We start from the raw sequence: 17,273 nt of genomic DNA, 5'->3' as shown, positions 1-17,273 counted from the left end.
TATAAATAATTAAAATACGTTATTACCATACGAATAAACCTTTCTTATCAGATGCAATGAAAATGAAAGGCGTTCTTTCAGTTAGTTAATCATGAGGCTTTGCGATTGCCTTTACATTCGAGAAAATATTTTTGGAGAAAGAATTTACAGTTTATGCGAACTGAAAACAATAAAATTATTTAGTGACTGGCATAGATATCGTTATTTATCTTTTCGGTGACGAGAACCGACGTTAAAAAAGTAGGACCAGTTGTATCCAGTACGTCATCAGTGTGCGTCGAGAGGAGGTGGCTGTCGTCTAGTTACGATCTGAATTTCGTCTGATATTGGTATGATGCAATAGTTCTTCTTACATTATATTCATTCGAACGGAGAGTGACAAGTTAATAAACAAGTGTGACAGGTTAATTCAGCTAACATCCGCTAGCACTAGCTTTATATCTATATACACTGACAAACAGAACTGCTGCCCTTTGAATGATTTGAAATCATATCAATAAGTCTGTCTGTCTTTTTGCTGGGCTAGAATTTGAGAAAAACAGTCCGTTGTTGTTTTATCATAATATAACGAGGGACTTCCCATTACCTTTTTCTCATTTTAACCGGTTACTATTACTAACGTTGAACAACTTCAAAATACAGGAAATGCTATTACATGAAGAAATATATAAACAAATGTACGCTATAATTGCGCAATTTACATTCGATTTTTATTTTTTTTTAATAAAGAAAATAATTTTTTGATCATGGTGGTGTCTCATTTCATGCCAGCTGAACAACGGCTGCTGGGATGCCGAAGAAGTTCCAGGGTGAGAACTCCAAGGCGGCTACAGCCAGAGCCCGCAAGGCTGAGGCCAAGGCAGTGGCAGATGCGCGCAAGAAGCAGGAAGAGGATGATGCCCTGTGGCAGGAAACTGACAAACATGTACTCAAAAAAGAGCAGAGAAAGGTAGGTACTGATCCTAATCTGATGTGTAAAACATTCTATCCACATTTCATGGCTTGTGTTCAACTGTTCTGCAAAAATCAGAAGATGTGAAAGTCTGAAACTATTTTCGGCCTTTGTAGGATGATAAGGAGAAGAAGAGGGTGGAGCTATTGGAGAGGAAAAAGGAATCCCAGAGACTCCTGGATGAGGAGAATGCCAGAATAAAAGGCAAAGCCCAAAAAGAGGGTGGAAGCGGTGGAAAGGTGACTCGAGCCCAGATAGAGGAGGTTATGCAAAATGTCCCACAGCCTCAGCACATCAAGCCAAAAGGTAATACGGTGTGTGCGTGTTCATGGAAAGACATTTTTTGGGATCAAACTATTCAATCTTCCTCAACCTTACATCTTGAAATGACAAATCCCATGTCACAGACAAGAGCCATCTGGAGATTCCACTGGAGGAAAACGTAAATAGAATTATTAAGGAGGAAGGAACAGTGGAAGCTAGAACAGTAGAAGAGGCCATTGCTGTGCTCAGGTAACAGTTGTTTTGATACACACAGAAATATTAATGGCAGCATCCTTTTAGAGTTCTTTCATACCAATACTTTGCTTTCTCCGTCACATAACAGTTGATGGGATTGTAAAATGTTGTCTCTTTTCCCCGGTTTGGTTTATTTTCACAAAGTAAAAACTCCTAGCAAACCAAAATGCCTTTCAACAAACCATGTGACATTGCTTTCTTGTCATATTGGTCAGTAGCGGGAGCAAGGATATAAACAGGAAGGTTGTTGAAGTATGCTTGTGAATATTCTCATTCATCCTGGTGACTTAATTTACACGGCACTGAATCGATCGCCACTGGACTGTTCTGGTTGTCTGAAGGTGAAAAGACCATCTCTGAACAGAAGAGGTGCCTTATGACACCACATATCTCCCACATACAATGCCGTACTTCCGTCAGTTCCAAAGACTCAGTTATTCTACCTCCAACAAATAGACAGACATAAACACGCCCCAAGATTTGCTTGATTTTTGAGTCTCATCTTTCCCCCAGAAAAAGCACTCAGCAGGGAAACAAATTACAGTTTGATAAAAGTGGACCAAAGGGTGCTAGCCTGAACGCACTTGAAGCCAGGTACCCACTGAATGATTTTTAACATAAAAGTCCCCACACAGAACGTGGAAAAATATTAGCATTGTGTGTTTTTACTGCTCTTATAGTGTGTGGCTTAACAATGAACGGCACACACACAATAATATCGTCACTGATAATCATCTCTCTCTTCCCGCATACCTGATGTCTGGCGTAGTTCCAAGACTAACGTGAGATGTAGCACGTTGGCACAAGGAATCAAGACTGCTGAAAAATACTAAGTGTAATAGTAGAAGAAGACAATAATAATAAGCAGAATATAAAAAACAGGCTAACAGTTAGCTAATAAGATGATAGGATTGTGGTTATAAACTTTCATTTTTATTCTGGTGAATGACCTAAATGAGACGCGTACAAACACTTAACACAACTACAGTGGAACTTATGTAAGCTTTTTATAAAAAAATTTTTTTTTTTTTCAGGCCATATGCACCCATATTACTGTACAATACAAAATTGTTGTTTTTTTCGTGGCCTAAAATTCCCAGTACGGTACCAAGTTATTGGAAATAGATGTTAAAAAAAAAAAAAAAAGCTTGATAATGTTTTAAAGTTTAACATTTTATCCAAACTTACCAAGCCGGTGTGCTTGGTCATGGTGACATTGTTGACATACATTACTCATCATAGCCAAGTCGCTTTCTTGAGCTGCGAGAAATTTGTTTCCTTCCTAGTTCCAAATGGAAGAGCTTGACAAAAAAAAGCTGTTACTTTACCAAAAATAGCATGTTCCAGACTCCAGAGACTTGTTTTGTATTCCTCAAAGTTAACACCGCAGCCATGCTGCTCTCCTCCTGCGCTCTATGCACAATAGATATAACCATCATCACGTGGCCGCCACGTCAATGCCCCACATTCAACATGGCCACCACGTAGGCACGGGAGGCACGTCTTATGAAATTAGATCTAGACATATTTAGGGTTGGGCATCGTTTGAATTTGAGCGATTCCAGTCCCGATTCCAGTTCCATACAATTCTCGATTCCAAGTTTTAATTTGACTTCCTGTTTTAAGATTGTAGCCTTTTATTTTGAAGGGTAGGCACCAGAACTCAGCATTTTGGCACAAAAGGAAACGTCACACGACACCGGTGATGTTTTCTTTTTGTAATGGATGGATCATGGAACCAAATGCTATAAAATTTGTATTGCTTTCCACAGATGAGGCACAAGGTTAGTGTTTGCGATACTGTGAGACAATGTTTGTGAATTTTGTCCCAATTAATTGTGATGTAAAGTTGCTATGGTGAAGTTTTAGCTAAATGTTAATTTTTTGGTGTTCTGTCATTGGCTCTTGTATTGGTTTGAAGACTAAAATAAACGCTAAAAACAATCAGTGCAAAAGTGCAACCGACCGTTTACATTGTTAGCTGTCTCAATGTTGGCATAGACGTATTTTATTGTTTCACTCACTCAATTGACTGAAGTTGACTTCACTGAAGCTCCGCGCAGTGTAGACTGAGGCTCGGAGCGCGTCAGACGCTACACATCATGAAAGCCTCCTTTGCACAATATAATCTTATTCCAAGTGTTGCACTGAAGCGACTGGTCATTAATTTTAACAAAGTTAAGACACACTGTTGTTCGCCACCGCCGCCTTAGGGCACAAGCAAGTCTTCGTGCATGTTCTTCTTCGTTGGTTTTCGCCACTTCTTCTTTGGGGCCGGCGCACAAGACATCAAAACTTGGAACCGAAATTTTTAAATTAGAACGATTCGGGGAGAACCAGAACGTTAGTCCCGGTTCCAATGTGTTCTTGATTCTCGATACCCAACCCTAGTCATATTGTACAACCCCAATTCCAATGAAGTTGGGACGTTGTGTTAAACATAAATAAAAACAGAATACAATGATTTGTAAATCATGTTCAACCTATATTTAATTGAATACACAACAGACAAGATATTTAATGTTCAACCTGATAAACTTGATTGTTTTTAGCAAATAATCATTAACTTAGAATTTTATGGCTGCAACACGTTCCAAAAAAGCTGGGACATGTGGCAAAAACGACTGAGAAAGTTGAGGAATACTCATCAAACACCTGTTTGGAACATCCCACAGGTGAACAGGCTAATTGGGAACAGGTGGGTGCCATAATTGGGTATAAAAGGACCTTCCATGAATTGCTCAGTCATTCACAAGCAAAGGCGGGGTTCACCTCTTTGTGAACAAGTGCGTGAGAAAATAGTCGAACAGTTTAAGGACAATGTTCATCAACGTACAATTGCAAGGAATTTAGGGATTTCATCATCTACGGTCCATAATATCATCAAAAGGTTCAGAGAATCTGGAAAAATCACTGCATGTAAGCGGCAAGGCCAAAAACCAACATTGAATGCCTGTGACCTTCGATCCCTCAGGTGGCACTGCATCAAAAGCCGACATCAATGTGTAAAGGATATCACCACATGGGCTCAGGAACACTTCAGAAAACCAATGTCAGTAAATACAGTTCGGCGCTACATCCGTAAGTGCAACTTGAAACTCTACTATGCAAAGCAAAAGCAATTTATCAACAACAACCAGAAATGCCGCCGGCTTCTCTGGGCCGAGCTCATCTAAGATGGACTGATGCAAAGTGGAAAAGTGTTCTGTGGTCCGACGAGTCCACATTTCAAATTGTTTTTGGAAATTGTGGACGTCGTGTCCTCCGGGCCAAAGAGGAAAATAATCATCCGGACCGTTATGGACGCAAAGTTCAAAAGCCAACATCTGTGATGGTATGGGGCTGTGTTAGTGGCAATGGCATTACAAATCTGTGCAGGCACCATTAATGCTGAAAGGTACATACAGGTTTTGGAGAAACATATGCTGCCATCCAAGCAACGTCTTTTTCATGTACGGGCCTGCTTATTTCAGCAAGACAATGCCAAACCACATTCTGCACGTTACAACAGTGTGGCTTCGTAGTAAAAGAGTGCGGGTACTAGACTGGCCTGCCTGCAGTCCAGACCTATCTCCCATTGAAAATGTGTGGCGCATTATAAAGCGTAAAATAAGACAACGGAGACCCCGGACTGTTGAACAGCTGAAGCTGTACATCAAGCAAGAATGGGAAAGAATTCCACCTACAAAGCTTCAACAATTAGTGTCCTCAGTTCCCAAACGTTTATTAAATGTTAAAAGAAAAGGTGATGTAACGCAGTGGTAAACATGACCCTGTCCCAGCTTTTCTGGAACGTGTTGCAGCCATGCACAATGTGATTTGCAAATCATTGTATTCTGTTTTTTATTCATGTTTAACGCAATGTACCAAATTAATTGGAATTGGGGTTGTATATCTGTGACCTGGAAATAGACCAGTCCCATTCTCTGCCTGTATTGCACCACAGAATCAGAATCATCTTTATTTTGCTAAGTATGTCAAAAACACACAAGGAATTCATCTCAGGTAATTGGAGCCGCTCTAGTTCGACAACAGACACTCAATTGACAGAGAATACTTTTGAGACATAAAGGCATTGAGAAAAACAGTCACTGAGCAATAAAAGGTTGCTAGGAATTTGGTAATGCCGGTACAATTATTATTATTATTGTTATTATTTTTGACAATTGTGGAAAAAGATGATGGAAGAACACAGGACTGATTCGATGACCGCTGTGTAGAACTGCCTCAACAGTAAACAACAGAGGCCAATTCTGGAACGAACAGACTTTGTCAACGGCATTTTAAATGACAAATGAAAACTATTTTTGGACAAATTGTTCAGTCCCGACGGTCTGTTTTATCCGATGTCCATTATATCAAGGTCTGTTTTATCGAGGTTCCACTGTAGTTATTCCTCTTTTTCTGTTCGGCAGGTCGCTTCCTAATTTGCTATCGTTCCGTTTCACGTCACAATCACACAAGTCCTTGGCTCGGTTGGTGATGACCACACACACTAGAATTTGCAATCGGAAATATTGAACAGGTTTACCATTTACGATTGTCAGTCTCAAATATTTCCGAGTCGATCGACAGTTGGGGGAGGGAACAAAAATTATTTTTACAATCCACACCGCAAATTTAATCTTTCAGGATATTTTTTTTACAGACATTTGCTAATCAGTCCTTTGCTGATTTTGATTATAAGAAGTGAATATGGGTCTAATTTGGCCTCGGTTATCTGTGTATACCCCGCTTAAGACTTGAAGTAAAAGCATGTTTCATGTTGCCAACGCACCTGTCTTTCAGCATTGCGCCTGAGGACCTGGACCGTCACCCGGAGCGGCGGATGAAAGCCGCTTTCACTTCTTATGAGGAGGCCAACATGCCTCGCTTGAAGATGGAAAACCCCAACATGAGATTGTCTCAGCTAAAACAGCAGCTGAAGAAGGAGTGGATGAAGTCTCCCGAGAACCCCCTCAATCAAAAATTTGCAGAGTACAACTCAAAGTGAAGGCACTGATGTTTCCTATCAGCGCTTAACCCCCATTGGAAACTGTCTTATGCACCTTGGAAACATTTAGTGCAAAATCAACTTCATTCATCCAAAAATTTTGTGTTTCTTTAGGGAACATCTTTTTTCGCCCTCACACTTTACCCCCTTTCATGCTGCCTTTCCATAATTTGGATGTGTCAGATGCCTAAAGGTAGAGCCGGTATTTATTCACCTGTGCCTTCCGTTCAGAACTCACCTAAGCGTAACATTACTGACAATTGATGCAGCTTCCCGCGTACATATAATTAGATGCATAGCGACGTCAGTGCCCAGATCTGGTGTGATGTATAAAATGCTTGTCGAACAGAGACTATTGCAGTAGGGCGGAGGAAATGATTCTCGGGTGTCATTCTCTGGTCCCGACATCCCGCTATCCCCTTTCACACACACGATGTTGCACCTCTGTTACGCTTCTGATGTGAAATAGGAAGCTGGACACCCTGCGGGTTGACTTTAATGCCTCCACTGGGTATAAAAGGTGAGAAATAGTCAACTTTGATGGGCAGTGTGAAAGGTGAAAGGTGCTTCGACAAGCAGAATTCAGTTAATCATGCAAGACTAACGTGAAATGACATTCTCATGACATTGTTTTAACACACTTAATAGAGGTTGGATTTCACATGCTTTCACACTAACTTATTAAAGTGGAACATCCGGTAATCATCTCTTCATTCAGTGTAAAGTTGAGGACAAATGGTAATCTTGTTCCTGTGTGATTATTTACAAAAGTATGTTCCGTTTTAGCCAGAAAATTGTTCTTAAGTTCAGTCATCTGTTATTGTCGTTCACCCTTTAATATCACCAATTGAGCATCCGTCAGCTCCTCCACCAGACTGTATGGCCATTAGGTTGTTGTGATTTTAAGATCTTATTTGGCCTGAGATTAAAGTGAATGACATCTGAGCTAATTCTGCTGTATGAATGGTTTATTTACCAATCATTTAATGGATTCCTCATTAAGTGGGAGATGTAATCGGGCAGTGAAACATCTTGCCTTCAAACATTGAAGGAAATATATTATGTAAAATATTTCTACTAAACAACATTCTGAATGGGTTTTGTATTAGGTCAGCTAGAGTGTTGCTGTCACACTAGAGTTTTGTTTTTACAACACTGCAACAGTTACACAAAGCTGCTGAGGTTGCAGACTTTCAGGCTTTGTAGCTTTGCCTCATGCCAAATGACTCTCAATGAAAAGCATTTTTTGAATTTGAGTGTTTGTATTGTTCAAATTTGGTTATCAAAAAGGACATCTAAAGTTGTTAAACCATAATAATTCTGACACTTATATTAGTTTGAAAGTAATGCAATCATTTGGGTGTCTGAAATGAATTTAAGTATTTTTGAGTGAAACGATCCATGGCGAGTGCTGAAGCAACCCAACAAAATGAAAACATTTCATGTGCCTTTACAGTTGTAGTTTGGGATTTATCTCAGGGTGTAAATAACTGCTTTCGTGGTAACATTTGCTCATTGTGAAACGGCTTTGTCTCACCTGTCTAATGAATTCACAACCTGATTTAATAATGGACACTTTTGTCCAGCCTGACGCTTGTGTCGGGGCAGATAAGAGACTACGTTAAAGGCCTTTGAGCCGTGGCGCATCAATGACGAATGTAACTGATCTTTTATTTGCCACTTTGCTTTGAAGGCAAGGTGGTTCTGCCGATCAGTGGAAAACCTGATGTCTTTGAGATTGGACTTGTGATCTTACACATTCACAGTCTGTCCAGTCAGATGCACACTGTTCTTTACATCTTACTTAACCTGTCGCCATTCCCTCCCACTCCCATGCATTTGCATGGTAACCCTTTGCCAGGCCAGCTGCCCCTTTATTTTCTTCTCACTGAATTCTAATCATTACTTTCAAAGGAGACTGTCTTTAAAGTACCTTGATCAAGTGAGCATTGGAGGAAGCACTCACTCCCTCACCTCTTCTTAACACTTTGATTCTGGAGCACTTCCAAGCGTGAACCCTCCACTACTCTGCAGCAAAAATAACACCAACGGTAAGGATCTTTTTTTTTTTTTTTTTTTTTTTTTTTTCCCCTGTTTGGTCTTCGGGGATTGTACTGATGATTCAATACCGGTATTTAATTTTTTTAAATCTGTGAAACTGTTCAGAGGTAGGTACCTGATTTAGTGCAAATAATTTGCTACTTCAATTTATTTGCAGTTCACTGCTCTTTTGTATTAATATTCATACAGAATGTTATTAAAATAGAGAGGGAGTCTACTGCTTTTGAGTGGTCGTTTCACTCTGCTGAGCAAGCAAATTGAATGAAATACCATTTGGCGAAAGATAAATACTCCTTAAAATGTGGACTTGTAATGGATAATCAGAATCAGAATCATCTTTATTTGCCAAGTATGCCCAAAAAACACACAAGGAATTTGTCTCCCGGAGTTGGAGTTAATGTCACCACTGTTAAAATGTTTTTGTCAACTAGTTCTTGCACAATATTAACTACCATACTGCACATACAGTGCAATTGTGTTGAACAATTTGAAAGGTAAGGTTTAATATCCAGAATTATCATAATGTCCTGTTCAGAATTTTTGGTCACAGTGAGTTTAGTGTATTCATATTTTCTAACCTGATATGAAGCGTGGCTTTGCCAGAAATGGCGTGTTTATTTTTTTATTTTTGGGGTTGCGTTAAGGATAATGAAGAGTCCAACTTAGGTACTATATTTAAGATTATTATTATTTATTTAAATTATTTGGACAAAGGTTCCATGGACAAAATTGTGTGTACACTTTTTGGAATACAAGCTTATCCAGTGTTGTAATTTTTTTGGTGAACTAGAAGGTTGTAGGTTTGTAGAAGTTATGAGGAAGCTTTAGATTGGTGCGATGCAAAATCTTGTCTTACACAGGCCTAAATAAAAATGTAGAAGAAAATAGTGAGCGTGTGTGTGTACCTCTATGAGATCAGTCTTTTGCTACTTTTTTTGTGTCATTTCAAAAAAAAGACTCTTTCAATCAAACTTTTGCCATGGTATTATTTTAGTTCCTCTGGCTCAAGCTAGCTATTGATCCAGCATGTCACCAACACTGTGTTTGCATGTTGTGATGGATTTAAAGTAGAATTGAATACATGGTTCCTTTCTTTTATATCAACTGTGTTATTGTGTATTGCCTGTGCAGAGATACCATGAGGTTGATTCTGGTTAAACCCACTAATGCAACCCGGCGCCTCGACACAACAGGTCAAGCGTTCTGCGATGATGACCGTGATGGTTGCACCTCAAGAGGCCTGTCACACCAGGCCAAAAATTCTGAGGGGAAACACGGACAATACTCGGAAACACTCATGGAAGTAACTTCACCGACACGGGATACAAGTCTCTGTTGTGCTCCTTCACTGCCCCACGAAACTTCCAATGGAGTCATTCCATCCCCAAAAGTTTCTGCTCAGATGTCACAGCTGCAATCTGAAAACATGACCATATCAGAGCTAAGGAATCAAGACTGGATGCTTCTTTGTGGCCAAGTTAGCGGTGAAGGAGCGGAGTCATCCTCATCCCAAAGACCAGCCACTGGTATGGGATATCCCAACCACAATGACACATGTGCTTGTTCCTGTCCTGATGCACAGACGCAACATTCAGAAGCGTCTAGCTTCCAACCGCAGTCAAATCACACTTCATTTCAAGGTTGTCTCTTGCACAAAATAAGCCTTTCATCCTCACCCCACTCACACTTTTTCTCTCCAAGCACCCAACTTTCTGATCATTGCCATGTTTTTCCACACGAAACAAACCAAAGGGACTTCTTGAAACCTGCAAATAAGCATTCACATGGTGGTTTCAGGCCTCAGTGCAGCAACCAACAAGCACAAAAGACTCTTTCACAACAACAACAAACTTATAATCATTTCAAAGATACCAATTCAAATTTCAACATCCCTCTGTACGACAACAAATGTCCTGAGAAAAAAGGGAAACTTATCCAACATTCTCAGTCTGCCGTGAGTGACGAGCCCCACAGGAGAGAAACGTTTCAAGATCGTGAAAAGCAACATGCACGTTACTCTGTCAGCGGTGGCGAAACCTGGAAGCTCCGCAGAGATCCTCCCAACATCCTCAAGTGTCGCCATCTCTCATCCAACCATGTGACCAAGACAGCCCGCGTCAAGAGGTCCTCTACACCAGCCACTAACCACAGTGTTCAGTCCTTTTCCACCAGTCAGTATAGCTCACTTGACCATCAAGACCTAGTAGAGGAGGCAACAAGAACAAGATCTAGTCAGGTACACGATTTATATTCAATGGCATAAACTAAATGCGGTATATTCTTGTTCTTTTAACTAGTTCAGGGGTCACCAACCTTTTTGAAGCTGCTACTTGGGTACTGATTAAAGGGAAGGGCTAGCAGTTTGATACATACTTCGGAAATAAATTTGCTCACATTACCATTAATTATATGTTGTTATTATTAATAATGAATGATATTCATACTGATGACACTGTTCATGTTAATGACTTCTCACAATAATTATCAACAATGATTTAACAACATAAGAAACAGATAAATATCAATATGCAGTACCACACTATATTTCTGTAAATATCTGTAAGTGTATATGTTTTCAAATGATCACTTCTATGATGTTCCTAAGAAATTACAATGTCCCATCACTGGTGAGCGAGTATTTTTAGAACAGGACCGCACGCTACTCATGTAGTCCTTTGGGGCTAACTTGTGCCCACGCGCTCCATGTTCGTGACCCTTGAACTAGATGTAATGCTTTAGCCAGCTCCATTCTTTAGTCCACATTTACATTGTCAAGAGTAAGTCTGTAATATTTGTTGCATTAGGTTAGCCATTCTTAAAATATTTTTTTAAGATGAATTGATCTAACTAAACAATTGGTTAAATAATGAGGTGTAGTGGTACATTCACCTGACATTGATGCAGGCGGAATAGGTTCAGTTCCCACTCAGTGACAATGTGAATGTGAGCCAGAATGGTTTTCTGTCTCTATATGTGCCCTGTTATGTCTGCCCTGCGACTGTAGTCTGCCTTTCACCTGAAATTAACTGGGATAGGCGCCAGCACTCTGCGATCCTGAACAGGAAAAGCCGTGTAGAGAATGGATGGGCATAAATAATGAAATTAAAATATTAGTAATATTAGCAATTTCAGATCGACATTTAGCATTTCAATGTATTTTATTAAATATTTGGTTAATTAATCGTAACTAGATTATAAGAAATAAATTCTAAAGAACTTCAAATATATCATTTTAAATAAACGTTTTAGTTTGATTGAAAATGTTTCATCTCATCTACTGAACGACCTGCCTCGCTGTCCATTTGAAAGAAAATTGGCCCTTAAGCTCAAAAGTTTGCCCATCTGTTCTAGACTATCAGAGAGGAAAATGAAGGATCATAATAAAAAATATAGAGCTGTTGAAAGGTCTATTAATATTCATTAGAAAGTATTGTAATATTCTGTAGGGTTGCTATTTTGAAGATCTAAAGCCAAATGGCCTAAAAGCTGAAAGACTTGAACCAAAAATGCTCTAGAAAAATATAGGTACATGATACGTTAATTCAGGTTTATGTGTGGGCGGGCTGGGGTACGAGTGATGGAAAAATGTGATGCTAACCATCGAACCAAAAATTGAACTGGTTGTGTTGGAGAGGGTCTCTTGCTCTCTCTCGACACACACACACAGTATATATATATATATACATATAAAAACTGTCCTTTCTTTTGCAGATAAATGCTCAGCATCTCAGTGGATCCAAACTCTCTCCTCCAAAACATGCTGCTCCCTCCAAAGTCACAGGAAGTGGTGTCCTTGGCAACGGTGATGCTGTGGGATCACTGGCCAGCCATGACACGATGAGATCCAGTTTGACAGAACTCCAGTCAAGCCAGCAGCTTCTTCACAGCACTCTCTTGGAGGATGCCTTCTCCAAAGTCATCAGAGAGGATTCAAGTAAGGCCTATTGTGACAACACCACCAGGGAGGAAGGTAGCGTACCGCAGAAAAAGGACATCAGCTTCCGACTGGGTCAGCGCAGAGCTCTTTTTGGGAAGCGTAAACAGCTGAGTGACTATGCTTTAGTCTGTGGGATGTTTGGCATTGTTGTCATGGTGATTGAGACTGAGTTGTCGGGAGGATTTTACAGCAAGGTATTTTGGGGAAAAAAAAGTAATCTATGTAACATTTAGTGTAAACTACACTTATTGTGTGAATGTATTTGTCCTCTTTTTACAGGAGTCCATATATTCATATGTACTAAAAGGCCTTATCAGTGTTTCTACTGCTATTTTACTTGGTCTTATTCTCATGTATCATGCAAGGGAAATCCAGGTAAGTAGATTCCATTTGATTTGAGAAGTGATTCGTGGTTGTTGTTTTTTTCAAAGACACACAAGTTGACATATCTTCAAATTATATATATATATATATATATATATATATATATATTGTACCCTGCCTCTAGTGCAAAGTCAGCTGGGATGGGCTCCAGTTCACCTGAGGACCAGCATTATAGAAAATGAATGGCTGGATCTAGCAAACCACATCTAAAAAGTTACTGTGACAACTTTTCATTAGATGCAGCGTGCCACAAAATGGTGCTGTTTTTCTCTCTTTCAATGTAATGTGGACATTATTTGAAATTTAACAGTCAGAATTCAATTGTCAAATTAATGTATTCTATATATATGGATTAACTTAATTGCTGCAGTGCTGTTTTGGAGTAATTCTGTCTGAACTACTGTTCCAAAAACCCAAGTGGGTGTTTTTTCATTGGTCATTAAGGCAATTGTGCCATATGAACTGTACTGAGCACCAAGTGGCCAATAAATGTGTTGAATAAAAAAAAAAAAAAGAATTTAAAAAGCTAAAATCCTATTGCAGTTGTAATAGCATTTTTACATTGAATCCCAAATGATTGTGTTAAAACACTAAAAAGTATATTGTGCAGTAAAACAACTTAACCCCCCCCCAAACTCACCAATAATTTTACAGTGCAGCATAAATTACTGACTGCTACTTTGGGACCTGGGAGACATAAGTACATTAGTAAAAGTGTCACTTCTTTTCTTCAGCTCTTCATGGTGGACAATGGTGCAGATGACTGGAGGATCGCCATGACCTTTGAGCGGGTTCTCTTCATTATGTTGGAGCTCCTCGTGTGTGCCATCCATCCCATCCCGGGCCAATATGTGTTTAGCTGGACCGCTCGACTGGCCTTCAACTACACCACATTGGTAGCGGATGCGGATGCGGATGTCGACATCATCCTGTCCGTCCCCATGTTTCTGCGCCTCTACCTGATTGGCCGGGTCATGCTACTCCACAGCAAACTCTTCACAGACGCTTCGTCTCGTAGCATCGGGGCGCTCAACAAGATCAGCTTTGACACTCGTTTTGTCATGAAGACTCTGATGACCATCTGCCCTGGTACTGTTCTACTGGTGTTCAGCGTATCCTGTTGGATCATCGCAGCATGGACTGTGCGCATATGTGAGAGGTATCATCAATGAACCCCTATTTCCAACTTACTTCCTTACACAATGTACATGGTACTATATTCAGTGCTGTACTTATAAGGTGTTATTTTCCGAAAGGTATCACGATGCACAGGAGGTGACCAGCACCTTTCTGGGAGCAATGTGGCTGATCTCCATTACCTTCCTGTCCATTGGCTATGGTGACATGGTGCCTCACACTTACTGCGGAAAAGGAGTGTGCCTCTTAACAGGAATCATGGTAATATTCATGACGATCGTTCAATAGAATTCCCAACATTCCCAAAATATACCACTTAAACAAGTGAGATGGATCTGCTTTTGTTGCTTTTTTTTTTTTTTTTTGGTATAAATCATACCTCACCTGCATCAGTGTAACTCACTTTTGTGCATGTGAACAAACCATAGCATTCGTGGAGACAAGCTATGGGATGATTATGAGTTGATTTTCCTCAAAATATTTTGCGCAAATTTGCTATTTCAGTTGTGTGCATCAAACTGGTAGCCCTTCGCATTAATCAGTACCCAAGAAGTTGGTGTCAGTTTCAGAAAGGTTGGTAACCCCTGCTGTATAGTAAATGCTGCTTATATACCCGTGCTATGCTAATATGTGGGGGAATTTTATTTTATTTTTTTAAATGAAGTGGGTGTGGCTTATATAATGGTCTGCTCAATCGACCACATTTTATGGTAGTCTAATTTTCTGCTCTAAAGGAAAACCAAAAGACAGCAGCTATGGGAAGTTGAACTTCATCAATATAGACCTCCCCTATGGCACAACTCCAGGCAGCAATAACTGAAATAGAACTCAGAACTTTCTGACTGATTCAATCATAAAATATATTCCAAATGAAATACAATTCATTCATTTTCTGTACCGCTTAGCCTTATTAGGGTCACGGGCGTTGTGGAGCCTATCCCAGCTATCTTTGGGCGAGAGGCGGGGTACACCCTGACCTGGTCGCCAGTCAATCGCAGGGATGAAATACAATTATTAGATCATTTATTTTCCCCACAATGAACTGAGGAAATATATTTGCATCTCTACAGTGAACAGTGAGTCACAGTGTAATTACCCACTGCTCCTGTCCTCAGGGAGCAGGCTGTACAGCTTTGGTGGTCGCTGTGGTTGCAAGGAAGTCAGAACTCACCAGAGCTGAGAAGCACGTACATAACTTCATGATGGATACTCAGCTCTATAAAAAGGTCTGCTGTATTTTATCTCACGACGCAAAAATCACCTATAAATATCTTAAAAACAACAAATTCAAGTCATGTTTTACCCTTAGGTAAAAAACACAGCAGCCAATGTGTTGAGAGAGACATGGCTGATTTACAAACACACCAAGCTGGTGAAGAAAGTTGATCGCACAACAGTCCGCCACCATCAGCGTAAATTCCTGCAAGCTATCCACCAGTGGGTAAACTTGTTACATCATAGATTCTAAGGTTAGGTCCAAGTAATGTGTGTGTGTATACCAAACTAATTAATGAAATTGTATGTTTACAAGTGTTTACACTATATATAACATTAATTCAAGTAGAATAAAATATATGCATGTTATTTTTCCTGTTGAAGACTGCGAAAAGTTAAAATGGAACAAAGGAAACTAACTGACCAGGCCAACACCATTGCTGACCTTGCAAAGGTACTCACACCAAAAATATAACTATTTTACTTTCTTCAAACATTTAAAGGGAACATACTATGTTTTTTTTTTGTTTTGTTTGTTTTTTACAGTTTAAAACAGTGCCCAGGTGTCTTATCTGCCACATACTTTGGTCAAAATACCTCAAGGATAAAGCATGACATCACAAACTACACACATCCTATTTATTGTCTTGCTAAAATCAAGATGTTTGAGAGGGTGGCCCTCAGTCATGCAAGTGAGCCTGCCCTCAACCCGCACGAGTACGGATTTGGTTACCATGACGGCAAACTGACAAAGATAGCATAGATTCTATTTTCCCTTGCGTAGCCAGCCACTGAATTACACTGTCGATTACTGTACGGACCTGTGTACAGTATGTGGCAGCAGACACTTCGCCAAACACAAATGCTCCCACACCCCTGTGGCGTGGACAACTTCACCAAGCAATCAAGTAAGTGCCGCTTATTATCAGAAGCTATTGCTGTTAGCTAATGTGAATCTGTGCATCCAATAAACCTCAGTGCTACTCCGCTTACATTTTGACTTTGATGTAGTGTTTCACACATCTGCCCACTGACTGCAAATGAATGGGGCTAGCACTAAGACACCTCTGGCAGTTTAACTGATGTGTTTGTATACAAACAATAAAAAGTCATTTTTCCATAATATGTCCCCTTGAAAGCTGCTGTAAGTTTTCCAGTGTGGCTTCTTGGCCATTAAAGGGTTAAGTTGCCACATATTTTCCATGCTTTCCAGACTCAGAACATGATGTATGATCTGGTGTCGGACCTGCAGCATCGAAGTGAGGAGCTGGACAAGAGGATTGTGGCCCTTGAGGACAAACTGGACTTGATGCTTCTCAACGTGCACTCGCTGCCTGACGTGCTCTCGCAAGCAATAACAAAGATACAAAAAGATTTTCTCGATGACTTGGCCTGCCATGTCCATTCCCTGTCGTCCTCCCTGAGCTCTGAGTGCTGCTCTGTTCCCGCCAGACCGCTCTGTCAAGGCCCCACCTCATCACAGACGCCATACGGCTGATTGACCTAAAACATGCAGAAGGACTACTTAATTCAGAGAACTTTACAAGAGGATACGCATTTCGACCTCTTTTGAGTCCCAGTTACACCTTCAAGTTTCCCAATCATCCTAAATCCAGAACCTGTAAATTGACAAAAGGTTATTTAAATGTGCATTTATTCCTTTTTTACCAGAAGTCCAAGATGAGAAATTTGTACTTCCATTACCCTGCATACATGCAGTGCTTAACATAAATGAATATAACGCCTTTGAAAAGTAATCTTCTTATACATTTCTCAGTGAACAAAAGAATAATGTTCATAATTTTATTATCATAAGACTCACCTAGGATTTTGTTATCTAAAATAGGGGTAGTTTTTGCAATATTAATTTAATTTGTTAGGAACATTTGTTGTTTTGTGTGTCAAGATTGACAAATCTCACTTGCAATCAATGGTCCACATTTGTGGGAGTATTTTATAGTGTAGTCTGCCACAGAAAATATGGATTCTCAATGTAAATTCAAGGTTTTCTTACAAATATTGTAGTTTACTCAATTATGCTGAGTACTGTACTGTATTCAAATACTTACTACAGT

The 17,273-nt window shown here is 39.9% G+C and overlaps 2 protein-coding genes across 2 annotated transcripts; both read left to right on the top strand.

Moving 5' to 3' along the window:
* Positions 1-262: 262 nt before the first annotated feature.
* On the top strand, positions 263-7,509 carry ccdc124 (coiled-coil domain containing 124). Its single transcript, XM_061683858.1, has 5 exons — positions 263-329; positions 772-949; positions 1,069-1,258; positions 1,360-1,465; positions 6,260-7,509. Exons 2-5 carry the CDS (start codon positions 791-793, stop codon positions 6,462-6,464), a joined length of 660 nt encoding a protein of 219 aa, XP_061539842.1. The 5' UTR covers positions 263-329; positions 772-790; the 3' UTR covers positions 6,465-7,509.
* Positions 7,510-9,663: 2,154 nt separating this feature from the next.
* On the top strand, positions 9,664-16,994 carry kcnn1b (potassium intermediate/small conductance calcium-activated channel, subfamily N, member 1b). Its single transcript, XM_061683632.1, has 9 exons — positions 9,664-10,771; positions 12,256-12,656; positions 12,742-12,837; positions 13,581-14,005; positions 14,103-14,244; positions 15,099-15,209; positions 15,293-15,420; positions 15,583-15,652; positions 16,412-16,994. The coding sequence occupies exons 1-9, from the start codon at positions 9,664-9,666 to the stop codon at positions 16,694-16,696; spliced, it is 2,766 nt and encodes a 921-aa protein (XP_061539616.1). The 3' UTR covers positions 16,697-16,994.
* Positions 16,995-17,273: the final 279 nt, after the last annotated feature.

This window comes from Phycodurus eques, chromosome 8, assembly GCF_024500275.1.
Source record: "Phycodurus eques isolate BA_2022a chromosome 8, UOR_Pequ_1.1, whole genome shotgun sequence".
Lineage (NCBI taxonomy): Eukaryota > Metazoa > Chordata > Actinopteri > Syngnathiformes > Syngnathidae > Phycodurus > Phycodurus eques.
Note: the sequence above shows the minus strand (reverse complement) of the source record. Positions and strands in the feature narration are given on the sequence as shown.

Excerpts from the sequence above, each read along its gene's own strand:
- kcnn1b (XM_061683632.1), top strand. The coding sequence starts at position 9,664 with ATGAGGTTGATTCTGGTTAAACCCACTAATGCAACCCGGCGCCTCGAC. Across the intron at positions 12,838-13,580 it reads ATCATGCAAGGGAAATCCAG|CTCTTCATGGTGGACAATGG; the intron begins GTAAGTAGATTC and ends TCTTTTCTTCAG. Across the intron at positions 14,245-15,098 it reads GCCTCTTAACAGGAATCATG|GGAGCAGGCTGTACAGCTTT; the intron begins GTAATATTCATG and ends TCCTGTCCTCAG.
- ccdc124 (XM_061683858.1), top strand. The coding sequence starts at position 791 with ATGCCGAAGAAGTTCCAGGGTGAGAACTCCAAGGCGGCTACAGCCAGA. Across the intron at positions 1,259-1,359 it reads TCAGCACATCAAGCCAAAAG|ACAAGAGCCATCTGGAGATT; the intron begins GTAATACGGTGT and ends CCCATGTCACAG. Across the intron at positions 1,466-6,259 it reads GAGGCCATTGCTGTGCTCAG|CATTGCGCCTGAGGACCTGG; the intron begins GTAACAGTTGTT and ends CCTGTCTTTCAG.